At 39.0% G+C, this 16,624-nt stretch overlaps 1 protein-coding gene across 6 annotated transcripts in view; it reads left to right on the top strand.

Moving 5' to 3' along the window:
- Positions 1 to 15,429, top strand: part of PPFIA1 (PTPRF interacting protein alpha 1) — a 54,279-nt gene extending 38,850 nt beyond the window's left edge. For 3 of the 6 annotated variants that reach the window (XM_071559244.1, XM_071559245.1, XM_071559243.1), the window contains exons 20-30: positions 3,354 to 3,435; positions 3,555 to 3,755; positions 4,580 to 4,642; positions 5,215 to 5,241; positions 6,817 to 6,992; positions 7,085 to 7,182; positions 7,859 to 8,034; positions 8,763 to 8,831; positions 10,289 to 10,454; positions 11,676 to 11,746; positions 13,066 to 15,429. In XM_071559244.1, coding sequence (XP_071415345.1) covers positions 3,354 to 3,435; positions 3,555 to 3,755; positions 4,580 to 4,642; positions 5,215 to 5,241; positions 6,817 to 6,992; positions 7,085 to 7,182; positions 7,859 to 8,034; positions 8,763 to 8,831; positions 10,289 to 10,454; positions 11,676 to 11,734 — 1,117 coding nt within the window. In that variant the 3' untranslated portion in view covers positions 11,735 to 11,746; positions 13,066 to 15,429. The remainder of the gene's footprint in view (positions 1 to 3,353; positions 3,436 to 3,554; positions 3,756 to 4,579; positions 4,643 to 5,214; positions 5,242 to 6,816; positions 6,993 to 7,084; positions 7,183 to 7,858; positions 8,035 to 8,762; positions 8,832 to 10,288; positions 10,455 to 11,675; positions 11,747 to 13,065) is intronic. The other 3 variants (XM_071559246.1, XM_071559247.1, XM_071559249.1) reach the window with 3 other exon arrangements.
- The last annotated feature ends 1,195 nt before the right edge of the window (positions 15,430 to 16,624 follow it).

Below are 16,624 nucleotides of genomic sequence, written 5' to 3'. Positions count from 1 at the left end.
CCAAGGTAGATGTACTCCTGTAAAACTGTTGCTTGTTGTTTACTACATTGGAGCTGTTTCTAGTGTTGTGTCCATCTTTGTGAGCTGTAGCATTGACAGTGTTTGCCATAACTGTATTTGTGCTTTTCTGTGTACCACACAGCAAACTTAATACTGTATTAATCAAAAAGGAAGGCAAACCTAAATTTAAGATACCTCTTCTTAAAGTTATACATCTGAACTGAGTCTGTGATAAGAATATTAATGTTGCCCTGATGCTCTGCCTGGACTTGGTCAGTTATTTCCATGTTTTGCCACTGTTGCTTTTCAGTTTTTACACCTTGAAACTCTCACTTCCATCAGCATCACTCTCTTCTCCACACTACTGTGTTTTCTCTGTCCTGAACTTCTTCCAAATCAGTTCTCTTTGGTTCCTTCCAAGAAATGTGGAATGCAGCATTTCCCCTCTGGCTGCAAGGCCTGGATTTAGCCCTTCCCTTGCTGCCTTAATGCACTGACAAAGTGAGGTTGCTTCAGGCTGCTTTATTTTCCTTACAGAGTTATTTTGTCCTTGCCTGCCAAGAGCCATTCCCAACACAGACCCTTGGGATGGTCTTTAAAGGTCTTTAGGATGGCCTTTATGCATTCCCTGCTACAGCAAGCACCTGCACTTTGGGCACCATTCCCCATCCTCTTTGTCCACAGTTCCTTTGTTCTGCACAGCTGGTGTGAGATGCCTCTGAAACCTGTGGAACAACAAGCAGCAGCATGTTTGGGCTCTCATTCCAAGTGAAGCTCTGCCAACTTTCTTGTGAAGTCTATCCCTTGATTTTGTCACCCAAGAGTTATTCCAGTAGCCAGCTACTCCTTTGGCATTCTGTTATCCCTCCCAGTGCCAGGTTTGGACCATGTGTTATTTTTTAACTCCCCAAGATGGGAGGCTGGATTTTGCACTCACTTCCTCACTGGTGTAATTGGATGGCCTGTGGAATTCAGTTGCCCTCTCAGTGGTGTTCTTTCAGGGGTGTGATCACATGTTATGGAATGCAGGGAGTGTCTTGGAAGGAAATAGTTGGAAAAGGGAAGTTCTGTGCTCTAGGAAAAGGAACACCACTGATGGATCATTTGCAGCTGAAACAGCAGCTGCCTCTGGATTCTTTCTGTGAGATGTTTTGAGCCTGTACCACATCTTGAGCTTTGGATTTAATTATTTCTCATGAAAGCACATTTTTTATCTTACTGCGCATGAACAAATTCTACAATTAATTTTCCTCTTCATGGTTACACTTCTCTTTGGACCCATTTGAATATTTTTTGTATAAAGTCACCTCATAAACAGTTTTTTCTCTGTTTATTTCTATTTCTACATTTGCCTCCATCACATAACACTCACTTCCAGCCATGCAGTTCTTGTCTGCATTACAGTACCACCATGAGTTTCCACTTTGCATCATAACCTCTCCTTACATTTTTTCTATATTCCCTCTACTACTCCAAAGGATTTATTGTGTCATGGCTCACATGAATTACACAGTGAGACTTATAAAACTACCAGAAATTACAGTGAAATTCTCTGAACTCTGTACAATACAACCACCAAAAAAGAAGACAAAGACACCAATTTGGAAGTCAAAGTACTTGGAAAAAAACCATTGTATTCCTTTCTGGTGAATACAGTATTAAGCATTTTAATCTGTTCTTACCAAACAGTATTTTATAATATCTGATCTTTTTTTTTCCCCTAATTTTTAAATCTTTAAGCAACAAAGTGAAATAGAACTGAATGTGTTCAGGGCTAGTGATTTGTGGGATTAATGTAAAGTGTTCCACAGCAGCAGGAAAATAGGTGATCTTTTATTCCTAATTTAGAAATACATGTATCTTTTGAAGTGTCCAAAACGTATTTTTTTCTCTTCTTTGTTCATGCAATTGAGCTATTGAGCTGCTGACTGCTGAACACTGTTCTACCTTCATTGCTGAGCCTTCAAACAGTCCCTTACAATTATTATTTATAACCCATTGTCTGGTGGTCCCTTCCTTTTTCCCCTTTTTCCATCTCTGGGCAGCACATGTAATTAGGAAAAATTATTGGGAGCTTCTTCCAGAGCAGTAGGAATTTATTGTCATGCAGGTGGAAAACACATTTATTGATGAACAGTTGATTTATTCCTTCACTGATTGCTTTTTAATATTATCTACCAATATAACACAAGGATTCCAGATCTGTCTAGAAGAGCTGAATGCTTCACATCCATTCTGTACTAGTAGCAAAAAAGCTCCTAGTCTGTCAGTAACCACTGTTCAAGATGCCTTGTCATTTTTATTATATACAACTTCTAAATATTTTACTGTCTTGGATCTACCCAATGACACATTTCAAAAGGCAAGGAGATTTTACTTGATTTAAATAGTGAGAAAATGACAAATGCATAATGTAGGAACCTGAGTCTGTAGTATTGCTGATTATCTTCTTAATTCTACACTTGGGCAGGCAGGAATAAATGGCATAAAACAGTAAAAGCTCCCTAATTAGGTCAAGTTGTTTTTTCAGAATTTCTCTGCAGAGTGAGTGGAGACTTAACCATATACAACTGGCTTTCAAAGGCAGTGTAAATATGCTTTTTTTAGACTTTTTCTGTTTTTTTCAGATAGGCATAGCCAAGCAGCACTGCATGCCTATACCCACAATACTGTTTTTTGTCTTTTGGTTTATCAAACATTTTTGGCAGCTATTTATAGGGCCCTTGTGAGCTTCCATTGTTTCTGTAAGCTGAATTGTCAATATTAAACTTCAGGCTCTTGTGTTTCAGAATAACAAAGGAAGTGGTGTCATCACAGGAGATGAAAGCTGAGTTTCAGTACACAGCCTTTTGGGCTGTAATTGCCAAAGCATGGCTCTCTGAATATAATGGCTGTCTGAACGTCTGCCTGGAATTCTGACAGGCTGCTGCAGAGTTCACCTGTTAAATGGTCACTGTCCCAGTTTCCAGCCTTTTCCATCTGATGTGCTCATGCTCTGCCACAGGTTTCAGACCTGCACTGTGAGAGGCAGTGACTGCTTTGGGCCAGTCTAATTCGCTGTACAGAAAACTGCAGCAGTTGAGGCTCTGATTGCCAGATGAGTCTGACATCTCCACTTTGTGTTGGGAGTGTTGGTTGGAGTGTCATTAGAGCTTGCAGGCACAGTTTCCCTGCTGCTCTCAAATTTCCAGTCCAGTTCAGCTTTCATCCCTGTACTTGTGCTGTACCTGCCTTAGTGAGTGCATCCTATAAGGCTGAGAAAGAAATAAGACAACTCTTGGAAATGAGGTGGTTTGAATGCAGAGTTCAAATTGTAACATCAATTCTAACTAAAACTATTTCTGTAATTGCAGGCATGAGCTGCTGGAGGAAGCCAGAAGGCAAGGCTTGCCTTTTGCACAGTGGGATGGGCCCACTGTCGTTGTGTGGTTGGAGGTGAGTGGTCCTTACAAAATAAACAAAAAAACCCTCAATACACAGACTTCTAAAGAATGTGAGGTTTTGCAGCTGGCACAGTTCCCCAGATCCTGTTCACTGCCCTTTTTGTGTTGCAGCTGTGGGTTGGGATGCCAGCCTGGTACGTGGCTGCTTGCCGGGCAAATGTGAAAAGCGGTGCCATCATGTCAGCGCTGTCTGACACAGAGATCCAGCGGGAAATCGGCATCAGCAACCCCCTGCACAGGCTCAAGCTGAGGCTGGCCATCCAGGAAATCATGTCCCTCACAAGCCCCTCTGCTCCTCCCACCTCCAGGACGGTAAGGAACGTGGGGATCCAGCATTAAACAGCTTTTAGGACCATTAGATTTCCCAAGATTTGACTTTAAATATGTAACCAAAAGGATTTGAGCTTTCGACTGTAAATACGTAACTGAAAGAATTTGAGCTTTAACTAAGAATTTGGAGTTGTAGAAGGAACACATTACTTAAATGTAGAATGTTTCTTCCTTTCATGGAAATTAAGGAATAACTATGTTTTCTTTCTCGAGGGAGAGAGAAGTTTGTTTCAATATAAGTATGTAATCCAAAATAATATTTAGAGTACGTGTTATTTGCCTCATCTTTTGGTCTTGGAAGAATTTATAATACAGATGAAGTAGATGTGTGTGTAGGCAAATTTGTAAAATAGTTGGAGCTTCTTTTACTCCACACACAAGGCCTTTAGCTCCAAAAACTTGAGACTACATAGGAGTTCCCCTGTGTCTCTCTGGTACAGTAAATTCAGACACTTAGTGCGAATTTTCTCTTGTGAGACTATCCTGCAATCCAGAGTTACTCCTGGGATTGCATACATGCATTATTCGGAGCAGGGCAGGGTCCAGTGGCTCCCCATTAATGAAATCAGTGTAAGCTGTGGCCTCGTGCAGTACTGTTGATGTCTGGAGGAGGCTGGTCCCTCTCAGCAGGTTTTATTGCATGCCCTTACTGTCAGTAGATGTCCCTGTCCCTGACTGTAGAGACCATTGCTTTGCCCGTGCCTGCTCCTCACATGTACCGATTGCTTATTTGTTCTGCACCCTCTCCTCTCTGTTACTGCTTTCCTTTCACTGGATGGGATTGGTTCCCTGTGGGCTCATATTAGACCACGGGCAATGTCTGGGTAACACATGAAGAAATGGAAAATCTTACAGCCACACAGCAAACGGTTAGTTTACAGTGTTGCCACTTCTGTTCCTTAGAGTGCTTTTCCTATTTTTTGAACTTTTGAATCAAGTACCTTTTGGTCTTTTTTTTTTCCTTTCTTTCCTTCTTTTTTTTTTGGTGTGTGTTCTATTTCTTTTTTTTTTTTCTTTTCAAATTAACACACTAAAATTCTGGATCATTGCTTTTTTCTAATTATTAACCTTGTAACCTGCACCTTGAAAGGGTTATTTTTCTCAGAAGCGTATTAAAAAAAAATCAACATTGATAAGATTGTAAACAAAACTCTAATCTGTAAAATGGAGCTCTGATTTGATTAGCTAGTAGACAAATTAAATTACTGGTGCAGAAATTTCTCCTCCTCAGAAAAATGTAATCAGTAGATGGGGTTTGCAACTTCTCATACAAAGTAATGGCCCTGTGTATAATTTTTTACATTGCATGACGCTTGCTTTATCTAGATTTTTTGGTATGCAGTAGAAGTAGAGTCTTGCAGTGCACCATTAACTTTGATCTCCTTACTAAACTTAAATACTAATATGTGTGTGTTCTTTTGCTTTTCTAACCACGTAACAGGAAGATGAGGAGGGAAGCTGGGCTCAGGTTGGAAACTTTCTCTATTATTACAGACTGTATGTAAACTGATACAATCATTAGAGCATGCAAGAATCTGTTTTCTTTTATAGCAGCATCTTTTAGTGATTCTGGGTGTGGCTTGGGGATTGGGAGAGGGGGAAACCACAGGTTTATCTCTGTACAATCCATACCTGGAAGATACATCTTTATATTCAGGTGATTTCAAAAGTTTAATGTTTTGGCTCTCTGGGAAGCCAAAGTCCAAGAAAAATACCTGCTCTGTGCAGAAGGTCCCTGTTCAACCTCCAGGTGTGCTGCAAGACACCCTGAGCCTAGATAGTTAGGTAGTTTTCTATGCACTAATTCTGTAATCCTCCTTGATTAATTGTTTTGCCTTAAAGTGGTGACAAATCCTGGTTGTATTTTCAGGCATTGATATAGTTGAGTATTTATACAGGGATCTAAATAAAACTGAGTATTTACCCTTGCCCCATATCTTTGGGCTGTATAGTCTCTTCTTGCTTGGCTGCCCTTCAAATTAAACCTAGTTAAGGTCCATTAACTAAATCTCAGCTACTCATTTGGTGATTGTCAATGATAATAGTCCCAACTTGGCTCCCTGTGCCCGCAGACACTTCACTCTGCTGCCTACTGATGGCTTGGAGAAGTGCATTTCCATGTGGCCTTGCTCCCTTCTGGAAGGTGCTTCCTCTAGAGGGGAAATAAAGCTTTGGACTTTTAATTGCAGAGGAGGGGGTGTGTGTGTGTGTGAAAGAATTATTACCCTTTGGAAAAAGGAGCTGCTGGGTTTTGTTGCCCAAAGAATGATTACATACGTAGTTACAAACTCTCATCTCTTTAGGCATCTCTCCAAAAAATGCCTGTTTGATTGGAATTTCAAAACTGTAGTGTGAAAGGTCTGTTTTAGGAAAGGGACTAGGACTTAGAATGGCTTGTTCTTCGGTAGTAGGTTTTTGTCAGTTTCTGAAAATAGCTAAGTATATTAAAAGAAGCCTGCAGTTATATTTTTGATATCTTGTCCTTATAAAGTCACATGAAAAATAAGATTTCCCCCCCCCAGTTTTCAAGAGAGACAGTATTTGTAACATCTCAACACAATAAAATTCTATGGCTTTTGCTGTCAAACCATATCATAGAATCAGTTGTGTTGGAAGAGACCTCTGAGATCATCAAGTCCAACCCTGCTTTGATTACTAGATCATGGCACTTATTGCCATATCCAGTCTCGTCTTAAAAACCTCAAGGTCGGAGAATCCACCACCTTTCTGGGCAGGCCGTTCTAATGCCTGACCACTCTCTGTAAAGATTAGTATTTTTTAATTTTTATTGGCTCTTGCATATTATTTTCATGCTCCTCCTTACTGTAAATTGAGGCAGTTTTTACTTGCTGATCTGAATGTCTAAATTGACTTTTCTCCATGAGGGTGACTTTTTCAGAAAACACACATGGAGTGTTCATTATTTTAATGTGCTTGTTGTCACAGGCAGTTCAGAAGGCACTTTTTTTAAAATATGCTGTCTAAAACAGCTTTTCTCTTTCATTTCTCATTTTCATAAGCTTCATTTTGTTTCCAAACACAGACATTGGCCTATGGTGACATGAACCACGAGTGGATTGGCAATGAATGGCTGCCCAGCCTGGGGCTGCCCCAGTACCGCAGCTATTTCATGGAGTGCCTCGTGGACGCTCGCATGCTGGACCACCTAACCAAGAAGGACCTGCGTGGGCAGCTCAAGATGGTGGACAGCTTCCACAGGTAAAGGGATTGCAGCTGCAGCCTCACTTACACTCAGTGTTCTCATTGTCTCCAAGGACTTGTCTTCAATTATTTTTCTCTTTTCTAAACAGAAACAGTTTTCAGTGTGGAATCATGTGCCTGCGAAGACTGAATTATGATCGAAAAGAGCTTGAAAGGAAAAGAGAAGAAAGCCAGAATGAAATTAAGGGTTTGTGTGTTATCTTTCCCTCAGTCTGATTCTAACATGTTTGCACTGATCAGCCTCAAAATTTTATTAACAGAGAACAGGCATTAGGGGAAGGAATCGCTTATAAAATACCAAGTGTTAAATGCAGGAGGTGTGTCTGGATGTAGGCCCTGCACAGTGAATGATGAAGCACATCATTAAATCATTTACTTGTGCAGAGATGTGCTACAAATGTGAGCATGTTTGAAATCAACTCTTACTGCTCTGAAGTTTGATATGAAATGTTTTAGGGAGGAGGAGGTGGTGGTGTTATTTTTGGGGTTTTTTTACCCCAGCAGCTTATGAGAAAGTATCCAACTGATTTAGGTATTTATATCTTCCAGATTCATGGTCATTATGGAAAAAGGAGGAATAAGAAAAAGCAGGGTGGGAATTCACAGTACTTTCAGAGACTTCTCATAGAAATTTTGTTCCCTGCCTGATATCAGAAGTCTTTTCTAATATATTAGACTAAAATATTTGGGGTTACATTGTGCACAACTTGCTTAGAAGCCTCATTGCCTCCTCTTCCCCTTTACTGTTACAGTATGAAATGCCTTCCAGCAAACTTCTACTTCAAAGTAAAGATTGTGGGTGTTTTTTCTCAGAAGGTTTGTATTGTTATCAATCTTTTCCCGTGGTTTCCTCCCCTCCCCAGATGTCCTTGTGTGGAGCAATGAAAGGATGATCCATTGGGTCGTGTCCATCGGTCTCAAAGAATATGCCAATAACCTTCTTGAGAGTGGAGTTCATGGTGCACTTGTGGCCTTAGATGAATCATTTGATTACGTTGCATTAGCTCTCCTATTGCAAATCCCCACCCAGAACACACAGGTAAGCGAGAAGGAGCTGCTTTGTGGCTCACTGAAAGGTTAAAACCAGAACTGAGTGGGTTTTTTGCATAGGTAAGTGCATGGAAATGGAAAATTGGCCATTATCATGTAAGAGAAAACCTTCAAACCATGCTTGTCTCACAGTTTTCTGTTTGTTAGTAACAATTCTCGTGGGTAAATTTTTTTTGAGGAGGAAAATTTTTAAATATTTTCCTCATAGCTCATATTGACAGCACTACTGTAAAACTCATCATTTTTGTTGTTTGTTAGTTTTTACTGTGAAATAGTTAATTTTGAGCCAAAATCATGAAACTTCCATGTCACAGCTAAGGGAGAGATGTTAAGTCTTCCTCATGAACTTCCATGTCACAGCTAAGGGAGAGATGTTAGGTCTTCCTCATGAACTTCCATGTCACAGCTAAGGGAGAGATGTTAAGTCTTCCTCATGAACTTCCATGTCACAGCTAAGGGAGAGATGTTAAGTCTTCCTCATGAACTTCCATGTCACAGCTAAGGGAGAGATGTTAAGTCTTATTGAAATGTTTAATAACTTACGAATTAAATTGTAACTTTTTGAGTACTGTCTTTCCAAGTATAAGGTATGTTTATTAATCTGATAAGAAAGTATTAAACAACTTGAGTTCTGTTAAGTTTTCAAAATCATTACAGGTTACTAATCACTAATCTTTTGAAATTAATTTCCATTTCTTTCATACCATGAATTTTTAGGCTCGTGCTGTTCTGGAGAGGGAATTTAATAACCTTCTTGCTATGGGCACTGACAGAAGACTTGATGAAGTAAGTTACTTAAGCTGTTGACCCATTTTACAGTCCTGGAAACTTTATGAGAAAGAATTTATATGAAAGAATTTAGCTTGAACCTTTTGAAGCTTTTGACAGAATAGTGCCAGAAGCCTTAACTGGAACCTCCTGGTCTTTGAGAGTTTCTAAATATGTCAGGGTTTGTGTATTTAGGTGAGATGGCTTCGAATATGAAAGTATGGAGAAGATTTGCAAGTTTGTTTTTGTAGCTCAAGTGGTTAGTATCTAATGGTAGCATTTTGGGCTGTCTTCTTTACCTAAAATATGGGAAAATTAGTGCCCAGTGCTGCAGATTAACAAGGTGTAGTAGAGAAAGGCTCTTTATCCTGATGAGCAAATTTCAAATAGCTTTGAGTGTTTTTCAAGAAATCTTGTGGAGTTAATTTTCATTAATACTGGAGTAGAGGATCACCAGGAGTGTTCACACATCTGAGTAATTTCTGATGGACAACCTGTGATATTAAATGTGTTAATGTCACTGAAATGTGATGAGTGTAAAACTTTGAAAATGTGAGACTATTTTGTAGACCCTGTGAACCCACACCATAGAGGAGAAAGTGCTTCATCTTTAACCTTTTGAGTTTCTCCATGCTGTAATTCTGTGGATGGTTTCAAGCTGGTTTTACTTCCCCTGGAGAGTCTTCACTCTGTGCTGCCTCATCTTTGATGCTAATGGGAGGTTGTGGTGGAAGTGGTTCAGATTAAGGCTAAAGTGGCAAAGCCACAAACCTTGGTTATTTTTGTGTTCCTCTCTTGCCTAATGCACTTGTTGCAGCCCTTCTGTGGCACATCCTGATGGTTCTATTCTCTGTGGGCATCTCTACTCAGCTTTTAATAACATACCAGAAAGCAGCTTGATAGTTCCTTAAGGTGTTTTTCCTTGGAGATTTCAAACTGCAAAAGGAGCTTGGAGGGAACAGATGCTTGCTCTGTTCCAGTGGCACAGGGCAGTTTGATCATGAAAATCTCCTAAAATAATGTAGATACTTATCTCCTAATTCTAAAAGGGAATACATTTGAGGTAAAATGGCACTCAAAGGATTGACCTGTTTCTAAAGGGGGAGTTGGCAAATGGAGCTGCACAGTGGGTGTATTTGCATTGATACAACACCTTCACTGGAAAAGATGGCTTTGGAAGTGGGACTTGAAGTGTATTTAGTAAGTGCAACATTATGTTTCTGAAGTGGCACTATTGCTTGAAAGATGCAGATGTATTTATGGGGGAAGGAAAAATGCACTTGGGTAGTTACAAGTTAAGTTTACCCAAGTGCTTAAGCAAAACACTGTTTGGCAGTACAGCATTTACTAAACTTGTTATTCTCTCACAGTTAACTCAGTGGTGATACATTTACTCCAGATTGCCAGTAATTCTGTTAATGCCAGTAACAACCCTGCCTTTTTAGCATTGCTAATGTTGTCCCTGACTATGACAGGATGATGAGAAGAGCTTTAGGAGAGCCCCTTCATGGAGAAAGAAGTTCAGACCAAAGGACATCAGAGGTTTAGCTGCTGGATCAGCAGAGACTCTCCCTGCAAACTTCAGAGTTACAACCTCAATGTCTTCACCCTCTATGCAGCCAAAGAAGATGCAGATTGATGGTATTGGTTTTGTATTATTTTAAGCATGATGTGCTTTTTTGCCTGAGATTTACAGGGGAATCCATTTCAAATGACCTTTTTGCTGCATAAAAAAGCATCTACCTTGTGCATGGTTGTACATTTAACACTTTGTTTAACCACAGGGTGCTTTATCATTGCAGGAACTAGATGTGGCTTTCTTTATTGCTTCATTGGAGTAGCAAAATGAGAATTTCAGTTAGAAATAAATGTAGTTTAAACTTGGAAAAGAAAAGGACATTTTAGCAGAAGTCATTTAATCATGTGGTGCATAATTTGTAATTAGCAGCAATTGAGTCCCACTTCTGAAATGCAGTAAAATGCAATCAGAAATGGTGTCAGTAAACTCACTCAGGTGACTTTGAGATTATTAAAATTTGAGTAATATGTGCATTACCCCCTGCAGTGGTCACTTAAATATTGATCTTATCTGAAATCACTGCTTCATTCACTGGTGTGCACTTAATGGTCAGCAGGTGTATGTGTGCACAGAAAGGGATATGAATTTTAAAAACCCAACAGAACAACAAGAGCAAACCCCAAAACCCCATCTGGAAGTGGAAGTTGATGACCTGTCACATGAGGGGTCTTGTCTGTTAAAAAACAGTCTGTGTGGTACCATGAGGATAAGGTTTGACTTGAATTTGTTTTGCAAAAGACAATTAAAAATTACATTTTATTGGAACAGAGGGTGAGAACTGCAGCATAATCTGTCAGATTTGTCTCAGGTTCTGAGAATTGTATTTATCAGTCAAGCTCAAAGAAGCAATCTTTGCATTTGATGGTACTCTCTAAAATGTGAGCTTTTCTAAATCTTAGGTATTGTCACTAGCTCAAAATATGTTCCAGAATTCATGTGAGAAATTCCCTAAGTTAAAACAAGTGAAGTATTTACCATATAAAACCCCTTTCTTTTTGAGATATTAAATAAACACTTGAAAACTAGGTAAAGTAGTAAAAAACTTATAAAATTACCTATGCCAGTTGGCTTGCAGGTTCTTTTAGAACTCTCTTTGTTAGCCACTGAAACTGGGAGTGGTTAATATATAAAATGTGAAACAAACTCTGCTTTGCTAACTTGTAACCTTAGAGCTGAGTGAGTACCATAGCTGTAATCACATTGCTGTGATGGTTTGGGGTTTTTTTTTTGAAAACTAACATGCATGCTGTGTTCTGCATGTCTCCCCATGCTCCTTGGAATAGGCAGTGTATCAGGAACACAAAGATTGGATTCTGCTACAGTAAGGACCTACTCCTGTTAAAGCCTTCTCCTGGTGAGTAAAGTTGATAGATCTGCTGGTAAAGCAGCTATTTATGGAATGATAAAAGTCAGGTATTTTATTACAGTGATCATACACACCAAAATAACTGCTGGAGTTCTCAAGGCTAGATTTATACTGAAAATCTTGGGCTTATTTCTTACAGTGAAGGCTGGAGGTTTAAATACTTAGCTTTATCAATATTGTAGCCTTGTGAAGGTTTTTAAACAGCCTCCAAAGGGCCTGTGCTAAGTAGCTGTGTAGAAAGTGTTGAAAGCAAAATTTGGATGGAACACAACTCTTGAAAGTGGGGAGGAGGGAAGAGAGCTAAAGTGGGCATGGAAGGAAAAGAAAGGAGTTCAGTCTGTGACACTTCACTTCTGACTATTGATCTTTCAGGGCCAACTTGGTCAAAGTTATCCCACTAAAACATACTTGGGGGTTGAGTGGTTACAGGGATAATTCCATGGGTTTCCAGTCCTTGGATACTCCATGCCACTGTGATTGCTTAGGATTTGGGTAACTGCAGCCTAAATTTGCAGCAGTGCTGGCAGTGAAAGGCAGCTTGATAATACAGGTGGTGTAACACAAAATACATGTATTGTGGCTTGTGAAAGATCCATAGTCTGTCTTATTCCAAGATTTTTAATATTTCTTCATCAGCCTTGGCTGTATTTTCTCATGAACACTCTTTCTCTCATTTTTCAAGCAAGTCAGGAAGTTAATTTTTTTAATTTTTAGTATAATGGATTTAAAAAAGAAGTAATTCAGTGAATCTTTCTCCCTAGCTGGTATATTTCATGGAATGTAAATTGTCTCTTCTTGCAGCTTCTTTATTCTTTATTCTTCCAACTCACATATGGGCTGCTTTTTCTTCAAATCTGAACCTTTTTGCACATTTGAGTTTCGTTCTAAGGAGTTCTTATGTGTGAAATGCTGAGAAGGGAAGCTCCTGCACATAGAAACAAAGATCATGTGGATCTGGCAGTTCATGATCTCAGGGGCTGTCTCCAAGGTTTTTTTAGTTCCAAGGAGCTGAAGTTTTAAGTCTTCCCCTCCCTCAGACTGTCCCCACACTTGCTGGATTTTCCATAGTCAGGTGACTTGGGATAAAATTCTTGGAGGCAGAAATATTTGACCTCGTGTCCTTTGCATTGCAACAGGAGGCAATCAAATGGCACACAAGGTGGCATGGTAATATTTTGATGCATGATGCTGCACTCCTGAGCTGTGTGTGGGAATCTTACAGTGAAAATTGTTAAAAACCTCCTAATGGATCTTTTTTTTGTGTGTTTCTTTTTTGTTTCTTGTTTGTTTTGTTGTTCTTTTCACAGTTTACCCACACTATTTCTACCGGTGATATGCAGCATTTTGAACATTTGGAACCCTTAAACTGTTAATACTTGTTAAATGGACACTTGGAGATATTTTATTACAGAGTTTTTAATTAGCAAAGAAATTCATGAGTACTATAGAGAAAATATTTTAGAATCTAAATGTTTCTTATATTTATGTGACTTCTCATTTATACAGTCACTTTTTCTGTTTCTATTCAGTCTACAAATCAAATCATTGCTGTTTTTTTATTCTAATTTTAGTCTTTCCAACTGAATGTACTGTAATGCTTGTATGTATATGTCCCTATGAGCAATATAGGGGATTTTGTAAATTATGCCATTACTGTAATTATCCTTGTTTTTTAATAATGATCCTGAAGGTGGAAAGGATTTTAATACCTTTGTAAAAGTATCATGACACCAAGCAGTATATTTTGTGTTTTTGGAGCTGTCAGATCTGCTCATGCTGGTGCAGAAGGTGCGGTACACCAGTGTTGTTCTCCTCAGACCTGGCCCTTTCCACACAGAGGACTTGGCAAGTAGGGGCAAATTGTCTGTATTTAAAGTAGAACTTGTTTTAAGAGCTGGAAGGACCTCTGACACTGAGGAAAACACGTTTTAGGGGTGATTGACTCACTCACAACACTCTCTGCTGCATTTGTAAAGCGACTCTTTGCAGTGACTGAAAACAAGCCATAAAACAAGAACTGTTTGTATTTTTTCTTTTCCTTAACTGAGGAACTGAGGACAGACTTCATAATGATTCCTGGCCACAGGGAGGTGGGTTTTTTGTCCTAGAGCTTTTGGACTGAAAACACTTGTGGCAAGATTCTGGTGGGACTATTTGTAATGGACCAATCAAAGCACTGCAGCCTCCTGTCAGATGGGTAGGGGAAGATGAAGGTACCATGGGCTGAACACTAAAGCAGTGCATCTTCTACTAAAGGCCTTACTTTTCTTGTGTAAGTCATCCTATGTGTTTTGTAAACTTGTTCTAAAGACTTCTCTGGACTTTCATTTTGATGGGTGTAGCCATTTTGGACTGTATGAGTAGAAAATGTATCTGATACTTGTAAATGGCATATTAAAAAGCCAGCAAGAATCTGTTCTGATGGTGCATTATTTATTATGCAACAATATATATAGCATGTCTTTTTTTCTTACTTTTCCACTTTTAACTTGCTTGTAAAACTGAAATTCATTGTTACTGTTCTGTTTTTTTCTATTAATCTTTTGTGTATTTTCAGATTATGTAACAATATGTACAGTCTACTTTTGAACTATTTTTATCACAGTATTATTTATTGCTTTCTTTCAATAAAGTACTGAGGCATTTTCCACTGCCAATGAAACACTATGGAAAAGCTGAGATCTAATTGTGTGCAGGCAGAAACTTTTGCAGTGAGTGGATATTGTCAATAAAGCATCTTAATGATTGTTTGCTGCCCTGTAGATCTTGTTTGGAATGATGACCTTTCTCCAGTGGGAAAAGAAAATACTCCATTAGAGGTGACATTTTCTTTGGAATTGTTCAGGTTCAAATTCATTAATCGGTTTTGGAAAACCAGTTTTCCAAAGAAAACTGCTTTATTGCCTCCTTCTACTTGTTGTTACAGCTCTGGTTTGCTTTTAAGAGTGGTTCCAAAAACTACCACGCAACTTCAGTGTATTCTGGTCCACAAGATGAAGATTGGAGTGCTGTTCTAGAGAGCAGCTACAGTTACTGTGTTAATCAAATGAAATTATGACCATAGAGATATTTGGGGAGAAACAGGGAACCAATAAAAAGCTGGGTCACAATAGGGCTGTTTATTTCAATTGTAATACATTTGTAAGCCATTTCTTGTGCAGAAGAGAAGACAAGGATAAAGCTATGGAAAAATGGAAGCAGTAGTGAAGCACATTCCATGCTGTCCTCTGGATGGACAGCAGGAATGCCTGGAGTGGAGAAATACTGCCATTGATGCTCTAAATGTTGTTCAATAATGCATCTCTGTTTGTCTGCCTTGTCTGTGTGAGTTGCTCTCTGTTCATTTGCAGGCTCTTTTATACTTTCAGAGAATCTATCTTTCTAGAAAAAGCTAAAATGGAACTGCAGAAGAAGCTCCTGACTCCCTGTTCAGCTGAACTTCACTGCTTAGAGCAAAATTGCATAGCTGTTGCTGGTCACTGATGTGATAGTGGGTGTGAAAAGTCATGTATAGTTGCTTCTCAAAAGTGAAACCAATGCGGGGTAGACTTGTCAAATGTGAAAAGGAAATGCATTTATTATTTTAAGGCTGTAAAACCATAACTGTTTATGGAACAATGGAACTGACATGAGAGCTAGAATTAATAAATGAGTGAAATGGCAAAAGCTTTCATGAACTGGCACAACTGTGTGGTGACTTCCTTCTGAATTACACAGGGAAAACAAGAAAAGCATTAATTTAATAGCACCCATACACCCTCCTTGCCCAAGAAAAAACATTGTGGAAAATACAGGTCTTTGTAAACTGCCCCATGTCTTTAAAGGCTTTGGTTGGAAAAATGTAATACAAATTAAAGTATGCCTTCTGTCAGCAGTGAGGAGACAGCAGAATTATCTGAGTGAACTTCAAGCTTGCAATTCCTGCATGTTTAGAGGACAGGGGATCTCAACACAGATATCTTCACCTGCTCCTTTCAAACTGATGTAAAGGACAGGAAGTTGCTTTAGCAGTGCCTTATGGACAGTAGTGACTTAGTGCCAACATTTGGAGAAGGGTGAAGTAGTGAAGGAAATAAATTCAAAGCAGGATTTATTCTGGGAGCTTGGATTGTGAGGGAGGGGCAGCAAAACAAATTTTCAGATAAAAATTGACACTAAGTTATGTTTGGGAGTGATTTTTTTTTAAAAGGAACTAAAGAGTTACTTTATCTCTATAAAGGAAAATTTTTCACTTTCCATTGTCAGGGCAGTAGATTTGGTACCCTGCTTAAACTCAAGTTACTCTAAATTTAATTAAGTACATTTCTTGTTAAACATAGGGGGTTTGGAGGAAGAAAAGGCAATTGCAGTTAACTCAGGTATCAGTGCCTTCTTGTTTACATGGGATGTTGGAACAGATGGATGAAAAGTAATACAGGGATGTGGTTGTTACTCCAACCTGAATGTGGAGGGAGAGGGGAAGCTTCCAAAAGGGCACAGAACAGGGACAGAAGTCTTGCCAAAGGATTCAGATTCTCTGCCCCGTGTTCTCAGCTTTTTGAGGGTCAATTTAGCCCAATTTTTAAAATATGCTGTGTTCAGCTTATAGGGTAAATTAGACTATATTTAACCCAGAAAAAAGTAATTGAATTTGTTTATGCTTTGGAATTAGTAAGCCATGTTCCTATTCACCTGGATTTTTTTCCTTATCCTTTACTACAGTTTGTGTATTTATTATGTTTTTCACTGGAAATGTCATTCCTTGGAGTCTGTTTCCCTTCCTCCAAGGGACACAAAGAGAGGGCAAACAATAACTCCTACTACAGTGTTAAGGCTTTAAACCCCACTTGGTTTTCCTTTTGGCATCCCTTCAGTTCCAGTCTTTTG

This window comes from Pithys albifrons, chromosome 6, assembly GCF_047495875.1.
Source record: "Pithys albifrons albifrons isolate INPA30051 chromosome 6, PitAlb_v1, whole genome shotgun sequence".
NCBI lineage: Eukaryota > Metazoa > Chordata > Aves > Passeriformes > Thamnophilidae > Pithys > Pithys albifrons.
Note: the sequence above shows the minus strand (reverse complement) of the source record. Positions and strands in the feature narration are given on the sequence as shown.